The 18,494-nt window shown below is 31.8% G+C and overlaps 2 protein-coding genes and 1 pseudogene across 2 annotated transcripts; 2 read left to right on the top strand and 1 right to left on the bottom strand.

Moving 5' to 3' along the window:
* Positions 1-306: 306 nt before the first annotated feature.
* On the top strand, positions 307-4,023 carry LOC140810115 (squalene monooxygenase SE1-like). The gene is made up of 8 exons (XM_073167933.1): positions 307-646; positions 1,824-1,935; positions 2,042-2,216; positions 2,304-2,472; positions 2,571-2,789; positions 2,894-3,169; positions 3,282-3,560; positions 3,656-4,023. Exons 1-8 carry the CDS (start codon positions 401-403, stop codon positions 3,758-3,760), a joined length of 1,581 nt encoding a protein of 526 aa, XP_073024034.1. The 5' UTR covers positions 307-400; the 3' UTR covers positions 3,761-4,023.
* Positions 4,024-4,454: 431 nt separating this feature from the next.
* LOC140809185 (putative pentatricopeptide repeat-containing protein At1g16830) lies at positions 4,455-7,708 on the bottom strand (annotated as a pseudogene).
* A 9,687-nt stretch (positions 7,709-17,395) lies between these two features.
* LOC140809401 (pathogenesis-related leaf protein 6-like) lies at positions 17,396-18,063 on the top strand. Its single transcript, XM_073167013.1, has one exon. The coding sequence runs from the start codon at positions 17,437-17,439 to the stop codon at positions 17,926-17,928; it is 492 nt and encodes a 163-aa protein (XP_073023114.1). The 5' UTR covers positions 17,396-17,436; the 3' UTR covers positions 17,929-18,063.
* The last annotated feature ends 431 nt before the right edge of the window (positions 18,064-18,494 follow it).

The following is an 18,494-nucleotide window of genomic DNA, read 5'->3' as shown; positions in this document are numbered from 1 at the left end:
AAACTATTTGCGATTATCGTTTAGATAATGTGATTTTTTAAAATTAAATTTCATAAAACTATATATTAAATATATTTCTAATTTGTATAGATAACTTGTGACTTTTAAAATTTTGAAAATTGAATGAAACATAGCAGTTGTTGGTCATTTATAAAATTACTAAAAATAAGTGTTTTTTTCTAAAAAAAAATAAAATATTTTTTGTTATAATATATATAATGGAAAATAGATGTGTGGTGGGGCTGTGAAACACGTTTTCCATAGTCTAAAGTCGTGTGTGTCTATATAATGCGCTGCATCGGCTTGAACCCAACACACACAATTGGCAACATTTCCTGAATACGTAGGAAACATATTTCGTGCAGTTTTCGGATCATCATCACATTAATCCTTTGAGAAAATGGTGATGATCGATCAGTATATTCTCGGAGGCTTTATTGCTTCCTTGTTGGGATTTGTCTTGTTTTACAATTTGCGTCGAGAAATTATAAAGAAAACGAAAGGTACGAAGATTGCACGTAAATTTGGAAGCGTTAGGAGTTCCGCCGCTATTGATGGTTCCAGGCCGGCTGTTGGTGGAGATACCGACATTATCATCGTGGGTGCTGGCGTCGCCGGGGCGGCTTTGGCGTATACTCTCGCTAAGGTACATAGGATTTCTTCCTGCTAGTATTTTTTCTGCAGTGATTCGGTTATGGAGTATTTTTTTTGGTTCTATTAAAATCGACTTTTAAAAATTTCGCGCAAACGAATTGATGAAGCCATACATGTTGTTCTTTAAATAAAACCATCCCATATATTTATTTAAGAACGAAAAGAAAGTGATTAGCCACTCTGACGCTGAAGCCAAGGTACGAGAACCGTAGTGTTTTGAAACTTTATGAAGTTCACAGATCCCTTGTTTATCGCTGAAGAATAAGAGTAGAAATAGTGAATATCCCAGATCACATATTGGTATTATTTTTCGAAAAAAAATATGGGATTCCAATTAAAAGTTTACTTGAAAAGATAATTGGATGACATTATGGTGTGGCAAATTGCATGGGATGCTGTTTTACGAAAAAGTGATCAAAAAGTGAATCATTTAATTCACAGCTGCCATGTTTCACCAAATTCAAACTTGCCTTCATTCTTTGAAAAGTCACTTGGTTGATTTCTTCACAAATAGTTAAATGGACTATACATTTGGCGACTGTCCTTCTCAGCTCCAAACATTTGTTTGGATCTGTTCGAAGTGCTAGGTGAACAAAATTATCATAGCTATGTCCTCGCGTCCACCGGATGCGGCGAGGGGATGTAACCGGAGTGGAACATGGCGCTTGACGTATGAGTTCCACATAACATTGACAAAAACAAACAAAAGTTTTACTAAATTTTTTCTAAGAAAGCGAATACTTCATTTTTCCATCTTTAAATATCAGAAGAACGATTGTTACTGATTTTAATTTAATGGTCAGGTTGATGTCTAAATACTAGTATTTACCTCTTGTTAATGATGGAACAATGGCCATTTAATTGCTGGATAATACTTTAGTTCAGTGTTTGGCACGCCTCCATCGGTTATCGATCCAGCGACACTACGAATGTTTTGCTGATTCTGGTTTGTAATTTCATAGTTGATTCCAAGACAAAGATCCAAAAACAAAAGACAAGTAAATACGAAACTGCCTTTCGTAGCCATTTCCCTAAGTGAAAATGAACTAAAGCAAGTTTGATTGGCCACGTCCCTGTCTCGAATAATTATTTATAGCATATGATAACACTGATGCTTTATGAAAAGCTAAAAGATTTGTATGATTCAATTTTGCGTGTCGGAATTGCAGGAGGGACGTCGAGTTCGTGTGATTGAAAGAGACTTAACCGAGCCAGATCGTATAGTTGGCGAACTTCTACAGCCTGGGGGATATTTGAAGCTGATTGAGTTAGGCCTAGAAGGTATGGCTAAAATTTAATTTCTTAGCTGCACATGTTAGGTTGCCTGAAGTTAGGTATGTGTTGCAATGATTTAGTTGTGATATGAATTAACTGAATGTGACTGCAGATTGCGTGGGCGATATTGACGCTCAACGAGTTTTCGGATATGCGCTTTACAAGGATGGTAAAAGCGCCAAGTTATCTTATCCCCTGGAGAAATTTCACTCGGATGTCTCGGGTAGAAGCTTTCACAATGGTCGATTTATACAGAGGATGAGAGAAAAGGCCGCGACTCTTTCGAAGTATAGTTTCTGAACTTGAAAACAGGTTCTTCCTCTCAAGTATTCTCTGAATTTTTATCTAATGTTTGTAATCTTTTCTTCTATCAGCGTAAGACTCGAACAAGGGACAGTGACATGCTTGGTTGAAGAAAAGGGAACTGTTAAAGGAGTACAGTACAAAACTAAGAATGGAGAAGAGACAACTGTGTATGCTCCTCTAACCATAGTTTGTGATGGTTGTTTTTCGAATTTGAGACGCTCCCTTTGTACTCCTAAGGTGAATATTGAATATGAAGCACAAATATTGAACACTTCAAAGTTTTTTGCTGTATTTTTTCGATGTCACTAAACGAATGTTTCTTTTAAACGACATAGGTGGAGATTCCCTCTTGTTTTGTTGGTTTGATCTTGGAAAATTGTGAGCTCCCATATGCAAACCACGGACATGTCGTTCTCGGAGATCCTTCGCCTATCTTATTTTACCCCATCAGCAGTACTGAAACTCGTTGTCTCGTTGATGTACCTGGACAAAAGGTTCCTTCCATTGCCAATGGTGAAATGGCCAATTATTTGAGGACTGTGGTGGCTCCTCAGGTACCAGAGATCTCTTTTACACAAAATGAACTCCCCTTCCATCTGCTTTACTTTTATAGCATGAATTGCTTGTGTGAGACTGACTCGAAGGCATGTTTGATCAGATTCCTCCTCAGCTGTACGATGCATTTATGGCAGCGATCGAGAAAGGAAACGTAAGAACCATGACAAACAGAAGCATGCCAGCAAATCCTCATCCCACACCTGGTGCCATTCTAATGGGAGACGCATTCAACATGCGCCACCCTTTAACAGGTGGAGGAATGACCGTTGCTCTATCTGACATCGTCGTTCTTCGTGATCTTCTTAGGCCGATTCAGAATTTAAACGATGCATCTACCCTGAGCAAGTATCTTGAATCCTTCTACACCCTAAGAAAGGTAACATAGAGCATTCAACTTAATCACCACCTTGAAAAACTGAAAATTTAGTAAAGATCAGTACCATTATTAATCGAGTCTGATTCAAGAATCTTGATGTTCATTTCTCCAGCCGGTGGCATCGACCATCAACACATTAGCCGGGGCCCTTTACCAAGTCTTTTGCGCATCCTCTGATCAAGCAAGGGCGGAAATGCGCCAAGCCTGTTTCGACTACTTGAGCCTTGGTGGGATCTTTTCCACCGGTCCCATCTCTTTGCTCTCCGGTCTGAATCCACGCCCTTTAAGCCTCGTCCTACATTTCTTCGCCGTGGCTGTCTATGGAATCGGCCGCTTATTGCTCCCGTACCCTTCTCCAAGAAGGCTTTGGTTGGGAGCTAGATTGCTTTCAGTGAGTTCATTTCTCATTTAAAAAATCAGCCATTAAAACCTGTAACTTTGTCACATTATTCCATATGTGCTAACATCTTGTTTTCTATGTCACAGGGTGCATCTGGTATTATTTTCCCAATCATAAAGGCTGAGGGAGTGAGGCAAATGTTCTTTCCTGCTACTGTTCCAGCATACTACAGAGCTCCACCTGTTAATTAAATCATAAACCAAAGTTTTTTATTCATTATTTTTTATATTGTATGGTTTATTTTTTATTTACTTTCTCTTTTTTTTAAATATCTTTTGTTTTGGTCTTACCACTTAAACAAGTGAGGTCTGGCCAAGATAAGAGGAGGAAACTGTGAAACATCTGCTATAAGTATTTTACCTCAAAGTTCTTGGTCTTGGAAGTGAAATGTGTATGTTGAACTTTTGTATCATATGATTTTTTAGCAGAATAAAATGATTACTTTCTTTTGGTATTTTCTTGAATAGTGTGTGATATATGTGGCTTCTCTGTACCAAGTATAAAGTCAAAAGCCAGCCTATGGGCGGAGCCATCCTATGAAAAAATAGTTGGAAAATGTGGACTTTAAATGGAAATTATAGTTTTAAATTCAAAGCGATTGTGATTATTAACATATTGAGTAGGGCGTGAAATATTGTTTAATAAATAACAATATGTATGATTTGACTGATTAAATTTGAGATAAAATAATAAATAATATTTTGTTATTTTTAATAATTAATGAATACAAATAAAATTGAAATGTGAAAGATAACGTTGTAATTTTAAATTAAATTATTTGATTGATATAAGATAATAATTAATATTTTGAGTGACATAAAAATAATTCAGTACATAAAATAATAACCAAACAAGTCATGAGATTAAATTATTTTAAATAATGCATCCAACCAAACACAGCCGTACAATATATGAAGTAAACTCAAAATCCAGTAGCAAGCAGATACTTGAAGTAAACTCTTACCATCAGAAGAAAATATATGGAATTATCGTCTCAACATAAGCTAAAACATCACTAGTGTCAATGTAAAGACAGACACTTTCTTGCTTACTGAGCTCAAAACTTCGGCTGCCCCCACAACAGAATAAAAAGTTTCTCCTACTATTTCTCTCACCCCAGAGAAACAACAGCAGATGGAAGATCGTGATATATGGGCATGCCAAGGCCCGAAGCATCCCCTTGATAATCATTATCATGTCCATTGACCAGTAACATCTGTGCATCCTTAGGCAGCCATCCCAACATTCTCAGCTCAGCAAAGAGATTAAAGGCTGAAACAGAGTTGTGCAAAAGCTTTTTCACCAATTTAAATGTGCAATCGTCTAAATCAATATTACTTTATACAATTTCTTGAAGGACATGCAAAACCATGTTAGCATCTCTATTCCTACAGAAACCAGAGAGTATCAGGTTATATGACTTTATATTGGGAGCTACATTAATCTGCTTCATTTGGCCAAACAAACTATAAGCCTCTTATGTTATGCCAGACCACAACCGAGAAGCCCCTAGATGACAACATTGAATGACACAACATCAAGTGAAAAATTCTCAATTAGCAGCTTTTTTGACTAATCCAATAGCTCTATCAAAGCAACCTGACTTTATAAGCCCATTAACCATTATAGTATGAACGTGAGCATCTACACCTTGATTGATCTGAATAATTCCCTGGTAAACATTGAGTGCCTCCCGGTCCTACCTAATCTGCACAATGTACTCAATAATCCAGTAAAACTATAGTTATCTGGTTGAAACCCTCTATCTATTATGTCATTATAAAACTGGATAGCTAGCTTTGCAGAAATAACACAGTCAGGTTGTATGGTAAGTCCACTGAAGAGTAAAGTTAGAAGTACATACTGTCTAGACAAACAAATGGTAGACATGAGAGGATAATGTATAAACATCAGGTGTTCAGTCTTAGATCTCTCGTATCAGCATAGACTTTAAAATTGTACCATCCAATCTCAGAGAGTCAATTAATCAGTACATTACATAGAACCAGATGGGGAAAACATCCTTTTGAATCCAGTGTGCCAAGAATTTCAAATGCCTTGCCAGGCATCCATCCGAGATTCCAAGAGTCCTTTAATCAATGACGAACATTTTCTCTAGTAAACCAACAGAAACGCCCAGACTTGCAGAATCCGTCAATCGATATGCCCCAAACATTCGTAGAGACAGGTGCACCTAAAACTATCATCATCCCTAGAAGCTGTAATGCCTCAGCCAACATAGTGAACTTACATAAACAATTCAAAACCAACAAATAAGTCTCAGGTTTAAGATAAATGCCCGTCATCAACATGCGACTTAGCACCACTTTGACATGTTGAACTTCATTGAGTCTGCAAAGATTACAAATGGCGATATTAAAAGACAAGAAATTCGGGTGCAGTATTGTGAATATGCGTAGGATTGATCCGTCTTACGTATTAAGATCCGTGAGATGGTCTCACATGAGATCTACCCTCTTGTTTTAATGTGCCCTCTCTTCTATGTCAAATTTGGTGTAGGATAAATTTTTTTTTATATAAAAAGAAAATTATTTATATTTATTATAAATATTTATATTAAACATTATTAAAATTAAATATTTAATCATATAAATTAAAAAAATTATTATTGATTTTTAAAATATTTATTTATTTAGGTTAATTATTAGTAATTAAGGAGTAATTTGATTTAATGACTTTATAATTAATATAATTTAATACAAATGCAAAAAATTAATATAATGATACAATTCATAAATAATTGAAATATAAATGTAACTTGAAACACACCATTCAAATACAAATGAAAATGCAATGACAGTAATCGAAAGAAAAATAGATTTAGAAGATAAACAAACTAGATAACTTTAAATTTATTAACAATAAAATAATAGTTATAATTAAAAATATATTAAATAAAATATAATAATTAATATATTTAAAATAAAATAAATATTTCGAGAATATTTTTTTGACGTAATTTTTGAAGTAAATGAGTTGGAGATTGATGTTGTATTTGGTGCAGAAATCGCACTATTTTAATATAAAAATTTGTACCAAAATAGATTTTGTGATTGGAGATTACATTAGGTTTGCCATTTAAATATAAAATGTTAAATATTATTAATTATTTAATTAAAATGTAGATATAACTTAAATATTATGACAGTAAAATTAAATTAAAAAAATAAGTTTATGATAATAATAATTAATTTTCCAAAGTTAATATTATTTTTCCTATGATTTATGTTAAATATTGTTAAATTAATAATTTATTATTTTAAAGTACGCAATTTTTTTTGTTAGAATTATGAAAAGTGACCGTGATTGAACTGCTAATCGATTTGGTTTAGCTTTAAAATAGTTCAATCAGTCTGATCAAACTGATAGTCTAACCGAAAAATCATTATCTTATATTAAATAATAATATAATATATAAATAATAAAAAATATATTTATTCAAATTTACATATAATATATCACAAAAATTAAAGTTTCAAATATAAAAATAATTTTTTTAAAAAAAATTAAAATGTAGCGAACTGGTCACACCGTTTTGATAATTTTAAATTTTTGGGGCCAATTTTGATCAGTTTCTTCCATTTTTTTGGAACATTGTGTAAGTGATCTGCCCATGGACCATTATGTCCTTTATGTTGAATTTTTGTAGCCCAAATATAATAATAATTAGAACTACTCAATTCTTTAAGGGGGCGTTTGGTTTGAGTGATAAGGTGAGTTTATTTTTTTTAATCACACCTTATCCCTCGTTTGGTACGCGTGATTATTTAACCAAGTCAATCTCTCCTATGAATGATTATGTTATATTAGGTATGTTAAAATAATACATCCTCATCCCTTAGGATTATTTATCCTACTCTCAATCTATCATATTTTTCCAATTTTACCCTTCTCCTAAATTCAAACTCACCACTACTTCCCTCCACCAACCGCCCACCAACCACCGCCGACCGCCGCGATTCCGCCGATTCCGGCCGGTCACCTCCGGGAGCCGCTTCCGGCCGACCACCTACGGCAGCCGCCGGATGCTGCCAGCCGTCGGAGCGCAGCCGGCCGTCAGAGCACCTCCGTTGACGGAGTAAAGAAAAAAAAGTTATAAAAAAGGACAATTTAGTCATTTCATAAAAAAATTCAAAATTATCTCATACTTAAAAATCATACCAAACATAATACTATTTTACGTCATATATTATATTTCTATCACAATATTTTTTTTATCATTTATATACTAATCATTAGTTTATCATATCCTTCCAACCTAACGTAGCCTAAAAAATGAAATTAGAACTACCCATCTCCAGAATACTAGCCCAATTACACTCCAATTGTGGGCCGAGCCTATTTTAACAAAAATAGTCTTTCCGGACCCGACGTGTCCATGTGATATCTGAGTGAATAACTTCGATCAAACTTCATTTTTTAAAAATGATTATTTCTAAGAGTATTTGATTATTTTCAAATACACATAAGAATGCTATTTTTTTATTAAAAAAATGTTTGATCAAAATTATTTTACTCAGCACCCCTATCAAAGTACGATATTTACAACTCACCTATCTTGATCAAGTCTTAAAGAATTAGTTCATTGAAACACATAAGAAATCCAATAATTATGTGTTCGCTTCAAAATACTCATTTACCATTTTGCGCCCCGGTAATAAATCCGCTATATTATATTTAAAGATAATTGGTCTAAGTAACAATTGAGGATTATCAATTATGATAATAAATCCGTTATATTATATTTAAAGAACAACTGAAACTTGTCAACGAATATATTGACATGACGTTTCTAGTTGGAAGAAAATAATTTAGTGTGATTGTGTGTTAATTGAATATGTTATTGCAAACTCTATAATTGTGAATGTGTTTGTCATTGGTTAGCCACCCAAGATGTTTATGGACATGTGAAACACATTGGTGTTGTTCATAGAAATGATATGCATGTACAATGAGAGTTTGTATTTGGTTTGAGCATTGACTCATTTGACATGATTTAAGTTTCTGTGAAGACTATGGTTTATTTGAATTACTATGAAATAAAAGTGATGATTTTTATTGCGGTTTAGCATCTGGTTGAATGTCTGTTATTGGACTCTATGAATCATTAGGATGACTAGTTGGAAATGCAGTTTTTTTGGATCACATTTATATATTTCCATGCTATACATTCATACTTTATCTATGTTATTGATTATACTGATATTGTGATCATTGATGGTCTAGTGATTTGAAACGTAATGACGATTGCTTTGGTTCAATATTGGTATAATTGATAGACCAAATTGTTAAGTAATATTTTGGTTTAGATAGTAAGTGCTCAATTCAATTTTTATATGTACAATATCCATATAACTTATCTGGTCCAATTGAGAGATTATTGGAATTATTTTGTGAACTCACATAATTTAATTAACTATACATGAACAATATATCTAATAAATGACTCAATAAGATGATCTAATTAATTATGAGTTTTCAAAATATTAAATAAATTGATATGATCCACTTTATGTGTAAAAATTCAACTCAATTAAGTCTTCTATGATGAGTCGAAGACTGCTGGGTGAGTCTATGCTCCTCCTGGAGCATTACTCCCCCTCCCTAAAATTGGGACACGTGTCTTATTTTATTCTATTTTTCCTTTTTTTTATATTTGTTTTTCATTTTCTCCTCATTTTTTAATTTTGTTTTTTTAAAAATCTAAATTTATTATTCACTCTTACTTCTAATCATATTTTTTAATCATTTTTTGACCATTAATATGATTATATATATTAATTTAAAATTTTCAAAATCTAAATGCTAGAATTTAAATATTCCAGAAAAAAAAATCATATATTTTTATTTTTAATTATCTAAACTAAATTGGAAACAACTATTACTAAAAAGATATATTTAAAAGAAATAAAATAAAATTATGAATTGTTTTAAATAATTTTAAAAATTAATATTAATTTTTACTCCTTTAAAATAAGAGGATAAGTTTAAAAGTAATAAAAATATTTTAGGAGTGATAGTTTTTTTTTTGGATGGACTTAGAGTAATTTTGGACCCCACATAATTAATTATTTTCTAATGGACTCAAAAATTAGTTTTTGTTCCAAATAAGAATGTTCTAAATAAAATAAATTTTGTTTTAAAAAATGAAAGTAAAACATATATAAACACAAAAACTTACATAAATTTTCGCTCAAAAAAATTAAATAGAATTGAAATTAAATAAATTTGCATTTTTGTGTATTAACGAATACAAATATATTATCACTATTAATTTTAAAATATCTGATTTTAAAAATCTGAATTTTAATAAACAAATTATAAAATTTGAAAGAAACTATGGCTATTTTTTTGGATGGTTATAACTCATAAAATTAATGACGAGTTAGAATTTTTTTTCCGAGTAATTGTAAATTTTTTGTAATTTTTAAAGTTTATTATGATATTAAAAAAAAAAAAAAAGACACGTGTCAATTTTAGGGAATGGAGAGTAATGCTCCCGGAGGAGCATAGACTCACCCAAGACTGCTAAACTTATATAAGGTCATGGTCCTCGAGGCACCGTAAATAACATAAAAGATATATGGAGCAAATATTCTAAATCTCTCTTATTCTCTCATCTAACGCAAGAATAAGGTGATCGATTCTTTCTTGTCTTGGAAGATCCATAACTCCAACGCTATATCAGTCAACTGATTCTGATACGCTTGTATATATATATATATATATATATATATATATATATATATATATATATATATATATATATATATATATATATATATATATATAATGGTAACTCGACATGAATTGTGATATATGGATTTAATCACATGATTTATAGATTTAATTTGATCAAATCTCCAACAACTCTAACATAACTTCGTAAATCTTTCAATAAATCAGTAAATGTTGCTTCATTTCATAAATTATTCACTCTCACCATAGTGATGTATTCAGACTAAGAAAATGTTCCTCCAAATATAATGGATACTCAATAATGTTCTTTCCGAAGTGTAAACATGGAAACAACATCTATTACATTAGGATTTATTTCACACTTGATAATTGAATATTGTTTATGCAACATAAAATTATCCAAACAACAAGACTTGGAGGAAAATCATTCTCTACACGAAAATGATGAGGTTCATGATGGATTTTGTCTCTCAAATCTGTGGAAAGTGAAACGAGTCAATCTTACCGATATTCACAATAAAAAGTAATACTCTTAACATAAAAAGTAATATTTTTTCATTGATGACCCAAATAAGAGATCTGTCTCACAAAATATGACCCGTGAGACCGTCTCACACAAGTTTTTGACGTCTTTGTTTGCAACAGGCCTGAAAGAACTCCATGAACATACGCAATTGTTCGTGTCATGGTGCACCACATATTCCCTTCATTTCTGGTTCATCAGTTCCTTCTGGTTAATCATTCATTCATTTCCAACATGGTTCCTTATATTTTTATGAAAATCACCAACAGTGATAAAATTTTCATTGATTAAATACCACAGTTGGTTTTTTTTCCTTTTTGTAGAAATTAATTTTTTGAAAACTTATTCTTACAATTTATTTCGAATTGTCATATTCTAACAATGACTTAATCGATTAATCTTGTGATTATCCGAAATCGATGTTCTAGATAAAGTCTGTGGAAAATACACTTTCCACGCTTACGTTTCTCAATTTGTTAACTAGTAACTCCAGCGTGTAGGCACTGCAACTAGAAAATTCAGCCAATTATCTATTTTTTTAAAGTATTATTGACTTTGGAAAATAAGTGCTTCGACCTAAGTATGTTCTATTAATAAATTTTACTTTAATAGCGATAATTACAAGTAATAAATTAATCTCAAAAGAAGTTAGTACAATTTGAAAGAAAAATAAATATTACAATTTTCATGTATTATGTTGTCAAAATTATATCTTAGTTACACATATATCAATTTTTTTTGGGATTTTTTTTCCTGATTTGAGTTGTCGTGTGATACTTCACATAAGCACGGTCTGCACTGTATCAGTGTCATTTTGGAACAATGAGCAAAATTGGAAAGCAGAAAAAATAAAGATAGCGAATTAATATTGAAATTTGACAATTTAGAGTTTCAAATTAGAAAATTGTAAATTTATTAGACGGAATTTGAATTCTTTACTAGCTTCCCGTTGGATTAATCTCTCTCTGTTAACTTTCAATAGTTTAGCGTTATAAAATTCTATCCTATACTCCATGTTGGACAAGACTTTAGTATGACCAATGGAATAATTCGTGATGATAGCTACAATTACTTCTACGGTCAAAGATGTTAGTTTAATTTTATCGAAACACAAGATGCTCATAATATATTTTTTTGAAAAATAATATATCTTTCAAGATAAAATTATAATTTTAAAGTTATCAAACTAATTTATTATTACGACAAAGTAAAAATAAATCAAGTTTTAATTCCTAGAGCGAAGATTTAATTGACAAATTCTAATAACAATAACAAAATCAAATCTTTTAAAGCCTCTCAAATAATACATATATACGTACAAGCCATTAAAACTCTGGATTGAGTATCACTTATGTCAAACACAAGTAAAAATACTTCAAAAAAGTTGCATGAAACAAATATAGGCCCTCTTGTAGAACCGAACATGTTACTCATGGCCAAAACAAACACATGCTAATTGAATGTATTAGGGAGAGTCTCATTTGGGGTAACGACATCATTTACAAAAATGAAAGAGTAATTCAAGGACATTGTGTTTATTGCTTGACTTGTAAAGTTGCACACTTTCACAAGACACTATTTAAAGGTAACACATACATATCCGATGCAGAACTCGATTACTGAAAATCATCATTGTTCTTAGAATTTTCCTCAATTTCTATTCTTCCAGGATATTTTTGGAAAGTTATACACGAGTTTGTTATGATGCAATAATTGTTACTTCTTGGTAAAGCAATCGAAATGTTGTGCTTGAGATGTTGTACGATATAAAAGATTAGAGTTGCATCATTATCATCACCTATAACTTTTGATAAAGAGGCAAGCGCTTGGTCCTACAATTGTTATGAATTTGGTAAAGTGACAAGCGTTCGGTCCTACAATTTGTATCAGAGTCAAGATCAAGGGTTTGATCCTTATTTATTGTAACGAATGCAATTATTGAAAGATGGATTGTTGGGGATGCAATAATATCCTCTTTGGTAGATCAATAGAAATGTGGTGCTTGAACAATTGTACATTTAAAAGATTAAGAGTTGTACTGTTACCACCAGCTATAACTTTTGATAAAATGACAAGTGTTTCGTCTTACAAAATTAAATAAATTTTTATCTATAGTCTCAATGATGAAATCATGATCAAGGAAAAAACCTTGACAATGTATCGTACAAAGCTCGAGGAGCTTGCTTTAAACCATATAAAGTTTTTATATTGTTTAAAAACATTATTAAGATGTACATGACTAATAAATCCATGTGGTTGTTCTTCAACAATCCATTAACTCTAGCCACAAGAGCAAATAATTCATCAAAGTCTATGCTCTCTTCTTATTTATAACATTAAGCTACTAGCCTAGATTTGTCTCTTATTGTATAACTAGCTTCTACCAGTTTGTTTCTAAATACTCATCTAGTTCTAATAATATGTTGATTAATTAGTCTGAGAACTAGGTGGCAAACAATGTTTCTCTCAAACTGTTTAAGTTCATCTTATATAGAATCTATCAAGCTCAAGTCTGATAAGGCTTCATCTATCTTCTTATTTTCAGGTTGTGAGATGGATGCATCATACAAGTAATCATCTAACATTTGTATTATAGTTCTAAGAGGTATTGTAAACCATATATTCTTTGAATGCAGATGAATATCCTAAAAATACACCGGCATAAAATTTATCATCAAAGGAGGTTAGATGTGTTTTACCATTATTATTAATATAGAACTTGCAGTCAAACACTTTGAAATAGGATATATCAGGTATAGAACGATTACAGATCTCATATGAAGTCTTATTTTGCTATTTTTTTTTATCATTGGTATATTTCAAGTGTAATAATTTATATTAACTGCTTCTACCTAAAACCTTTGAGATATCCCAAAATCAGCTACCACTGTTTAGCTGTTTTCTTCAAAGTTTAGTTCCTTCTCTCAACAACATCATTTTTCTAAGTGACCTAGCAACATAAAACTAATGCTTGATTCATAGGTTATCTAAACTGGATGTGAGAGTTTATTTTGTAAATTCGTTGTCCACATCACTTCATATCATATCTATCACAATTGATTCTCTTGTTGAAGACGTTTTAAAATTTTGACCAGCTAGACATATATCTGCTCTTTGACTGGCAGAAAGATCACCCAAGTAAACCTGGAATAATCATACACAATCACTAGAGTATATCTCATTACTCTTGAACTCTTTACTGCTCTAGGACCAAACATATTCATATGCAGCAAATCCAAACATTTGGTTAAAGAGTTATACCCTCTATTTTTAAAGGTAAATCTCACTTGCTCACCATCATGGCATGCATTACAGATCTTATCTTTGGCAAAATCGATCTTAGACAATCCAGTCACCATTTCTTGCTTACTCGTATTGGAAATAGACTTCAAGTTCAAGTGATTTAACCAGCACAACCAATTCTTATTACTATTCAAATAAATGAAACATGTAGGAGCACCAAGTTGTTCATCATTCTAGCTAAATTTATATGTGTTTTGGTCTATTAATCCAGTTAGTATGATATCACCATTAGCAGATTTCACAGTTCAAGTGTTTATGAAACTCAACAGAAAATACATTATCACATAATTGACTAACGTTGATCAAGGTATAACAAATATTTTTAAGTAATAGTACATCTCTAATGATAACTTTTCCTTACACACAACTTTACCCCTAGAATCATCTCCAAAAGTGATTTTTTAGCCATTTGCATTCATTTACTTGTGATAGAAGCATGACATTCCCAGTCATATGTCTAGAATCTCCATTATCCAGATACCAAATAGATTCTTGGATTATTTTCTTCTTTTGTACCATGTCATCGGTATTATCAAGTTCGACTTCTGCAGTTTTTAGCTCAATTTCTCGAATGACATTTTGTAATCATTAGACCAGTCATGTCTAGAATGTTCATCACCCTCTATCTCTCAAATGACCTTTTGTTGGACCTTCTCTTCTCAAAGGGTTTTTTCATCTTTATTTGGATTGTTAGAATCTGCAATGAAATGATTCTTTTTTCCAAAGTTAAAACAAGCTTGATTATCATCGATGTGATATTCTTTACAATAAGAATTTAATTTAGCTTGATTCCTTTTCATGAATTTAATGAATTTCTTAACAGAAATATACACAACCTCATTTATTGTCTAGTCAGCTAAATTTTTACTAGATACCTCTTCGCCAGTTGATATGGATGTCAATAACAGCCAGAGACACAACCTCATTGCTAATCCCAGAAAAACTTCTGCATATTTTTTTCTTATTATGAGACATTCTTAAACAACTAGAGATATCGAATAATGTGCATTCTTTGTTTACTGATCTCATGACTTGTTGAGTTGGTGAGTAAACATATTGACACCAACTACATACTCATATGCAGCTTGAGCTTCTTGTCAGTCCAGTTAGAGTCATTGACACAGCTTGATTTGAAAGATAGATACACATTTTGACTTTAATACGGCTCTCTCATTATGCAATCTAGCAAGATCTTGAAGATTAGACGGTTCGGCTTAACTTAATAATGTAGTACAAAAAAATTGTAGCTGGACTATAAAACAACTCGATGTTGTTTGTTATGACCAAAATAAAGTATTTTCAATCCAACATAGTTAATTTCGATATTTTTTAATCTTTCATTGCGAACAATCTTTGCTGCTTGAGCAGATTATGACTCTACCGCCAATTTGTTATTGCATCCAGTGGATGCCATTTTCATTATGTTATTAATTTAATTTCTATATTTTAATTAATACTTTTAATCAATATAATCTTTTCAATGTTTTTGAAGGATTTAAAAGTCTACGTACATCGTTAAATTCCTCAGGACATCGTTTTACACAAGTAGAATTCAATGGATTCAAAACCCACATGGTAAATTTAAGGGTCATGATTGATCTAATTTTTTTTTTTATATATGTGAGATCAAGTATCACATACGTTTAAATCAATATTACTGATCGTTGGATGAGCCGTGGACTATAGCATCCATTTGACCCAAATTACGGGGAATTTTATTTATATAAATCATAGTTAGTGTTGGGTGCAATAATTATCTCTGCTTAGTAAAATAATCGAAACGTGGTGTTTAAGCTGATTTACGGTTTAAAAGACTTGATTTACACAATTACCACAAGTTATAGCTTTTGGTAAAATGACAAGCGCTCGATCTTAAAATTGGTATCAGAGCTAAGTTCACGGGTTCGATTATCATTTATTACAAAGAGTGTAATTATCGGAGGAGATTGTTGAGTGCAATAATTTTCTCTGCTTGATAGAGAAATCGAAAAGTGTTGCTTGAGCTGTTGTACGGTTTAAAAGATTTGAGTTACACCGTTACCACCAACTATAGCTTTTTGTAAATCAGTAAATGTTCGGTCCTACAATCGGTATCAGAACTAAGACAACGTGTTCGATTCTCATTGATGGAAATGAATGCAATTATCGGAAGTGAGATTGTTGGGTGTAATAATTGTCTTAATTGGTAGAGCAATCGAAACATAGTGTTTGAGCTGTTGTACGGTTTATAAGATTTGAGTTGTACTATTATCACCAACTATTACTTTTGGAATAATGACAAACGTTCAATCATATAATTAATTTAATTAAGTTTGCTTTTACTCGTATTAATTGATAATTTACTGGCATGATTTAGTTTCCACAATTCTTACGCACTCCCTTTCCAACGTGTGAGAAACGGCAGCTGGATAAATATTCCCATTCCCGTCATTCTAAATCAATTAAATATATATACATACTTATATGGGTCGCCATAATTTACATATCTAAATTTACATAAACCTTAATACATTGTTATTGAATATTAAAATAATTTTTTTTGAAGATATATAATAATAGAATTTCATATCGTCAATTATTTGTAAAGTTAATATGCATTCCATCGTTTATAAGTGCGTTTTATGAAAGTTAGCAAATTTAATGCAATAAATTTTTTTTGGATGACGTTGGAACCCACAACAGCTATGTGTTGTTCGGTGTACTCTAAGGGTGTGTTTGGTTGGGTGGATTAAATAAGGATAGATTAATAGTCCAATATTTATCGTTAAAATTTTAAGATGTTTTAATAATCATTTTGACCCGGTTTAAGATCCAATTTTATTAATCAAATAGTTATCCATAAAATTGGATCTTAAACCGGGTCAAAATGATTATTAAAACAACTTAAAATTTTAACGATAAATATTGGACTATTAATCTATCCTTATTTAATCCACTCAACCAAACACACCCTTAAGTAAACATTATTCGTCAAACATTCATATACTCTACCAGATCAGACGTCCCTTGATAACATATATAAGGCAATATGATATGATAGCAACATTGATTTCAAAATAATAATTAACGTACTAAAAAGTATGGCAAAAGATTGAAGTAAATGACAAAAAGTGCAGAAAATAATACACGGCCAATGTTAAATGACACTGTTTTACGTAATTTAAATTCCATTGAACGAGATTTAGATAGAAATTGAAATATTTATGTTTGAATTGTTTTTTTTCAATGGTAGGCTAGGCCAAGTTTTCCATGCAACTCTAGCTATATAAACCCTACTTTCCCTCCTTCCTCTTGCACCAAAGACTCGGCTCCAATAGCAAAATGAAAATCCGCCAAACAACATCGATATCCCTTCTTTTATTCTTCCTTTTCACGGCGTCGGAACATTTGTGTCGCGCCCAAAACTCTCCACAAGACTTCGTAAACGCACACAATGCCGCTCGTGCCCAAGTTGGGGTCGGGCCAATGACATGGGACGCAAATGTTGCGGCCTTTGCGCAGAATTATGTCAACTCCAGACTCGGTGATTGTAACCTCGTGCACTCGACGAATCGTCCCTATGGGGAGAATCTCGCCAAGGGAAGCGGTGATTTCACGGGAGTGGCTGCAGTGAACTTGTGGGTAGCGGAGAAGCCCAACTATAATTATGGGTCTAATTCTTGTGTCGGGGGAGAGTGCCTACACTATACGCAAGTTGTGTGGCGTAACTCGGTGCGCCTCGGGTGCGCTAGGGCTCGATGCAACAATGGGTGGTGGTACATTTCTTGCAACTATGATCCACCGGGTAATTATGTTGGCCAACGTCCTTACTAGGGATAAATCTCGATCGGTGTTGTTTCTACTTCATATGTATTAAGAATAAGGGAAATATTCCCATATTTTCTTATTGTCAAATAAACTTTTGTACCCTCTAATTAATTATTAAATAAAACATATCAATGATCATTTTGCAAGGGGAAGCTAAATGCCTTTTCCTTATGTTTTTCCTTTTTAATTTTCAATACTATCAATATCAATAATATTCATATATATAATCTTTTGACTATTTTGGAAGATTCTATAATGTCACAGAAATTAATTGAAAGTTGCTATTTAACTTGGCTACATAATATAAAAATCTATCAATTTTTTTTACTGAAAATTGTTTTTTTATATAAAAAACTAAAATTCTCACGACCCTTAAAACATTTTTTTAAGAAAAAAAAAATATTAACATACAACAGAAATTAAAAAATATTAACAGCATAAACAGAAATTGAAAAACATCACTTTTTTAAAAATAAAATAATACAAAACCACATTCGATCAAATAAAAACAATAGAAATATATATTTATTTTACATAAATATTTAGTAAGTATGAAAAATATAGTACAAGTA

This window comes from Primulina eburnea, chromosome 13 (assembly GCF_022965805.1).
Source record: "Primulina eburnea isolate SZY01 chromosome 13, ASM2296580v1, whole genome shotgun sequence".
Lineage (NCBI taxonomy): Eukaryota > Viridiplantae > Streptophyta > Magnoliopsida > Lamiales > Gesneriaceae > Primulina > Primulina eburnea.
Note: the sequence above shows the minus strand (reverse complement) of the source record. Positions and strands in the feature narration are given on the sequence as shown.

Coding starts and splice junctions, on each gene's coding strand:
- LOC140810115 (XM_073167933.1), top strand. CDS start 401: ATGGTGATGATCGATCAGTATATTCTCGGAGGCTTTATTGCTTCCTTG. Junction 647..1,823: donor TGGCGTATACTCTCGCTAAG/GTACATAGGATT, acceptor TCGGAATTGCAG/GAGGGACGTCGAGTTCGTGT. Junction 2,217..2,303: donor AAGGCCGCGACTCTTTCGAA/GTATAGTTTCTG, acceptor TTCTTCTATCAG/CGTAAGACTCGAACAAGGGA.
- LOC140809401 (XM_073167013.1), top strand. CDS start 17,437: ATGAAAATCCGCCAAACAACATCGATATCCCTTCTTTTATTCTTCCTT.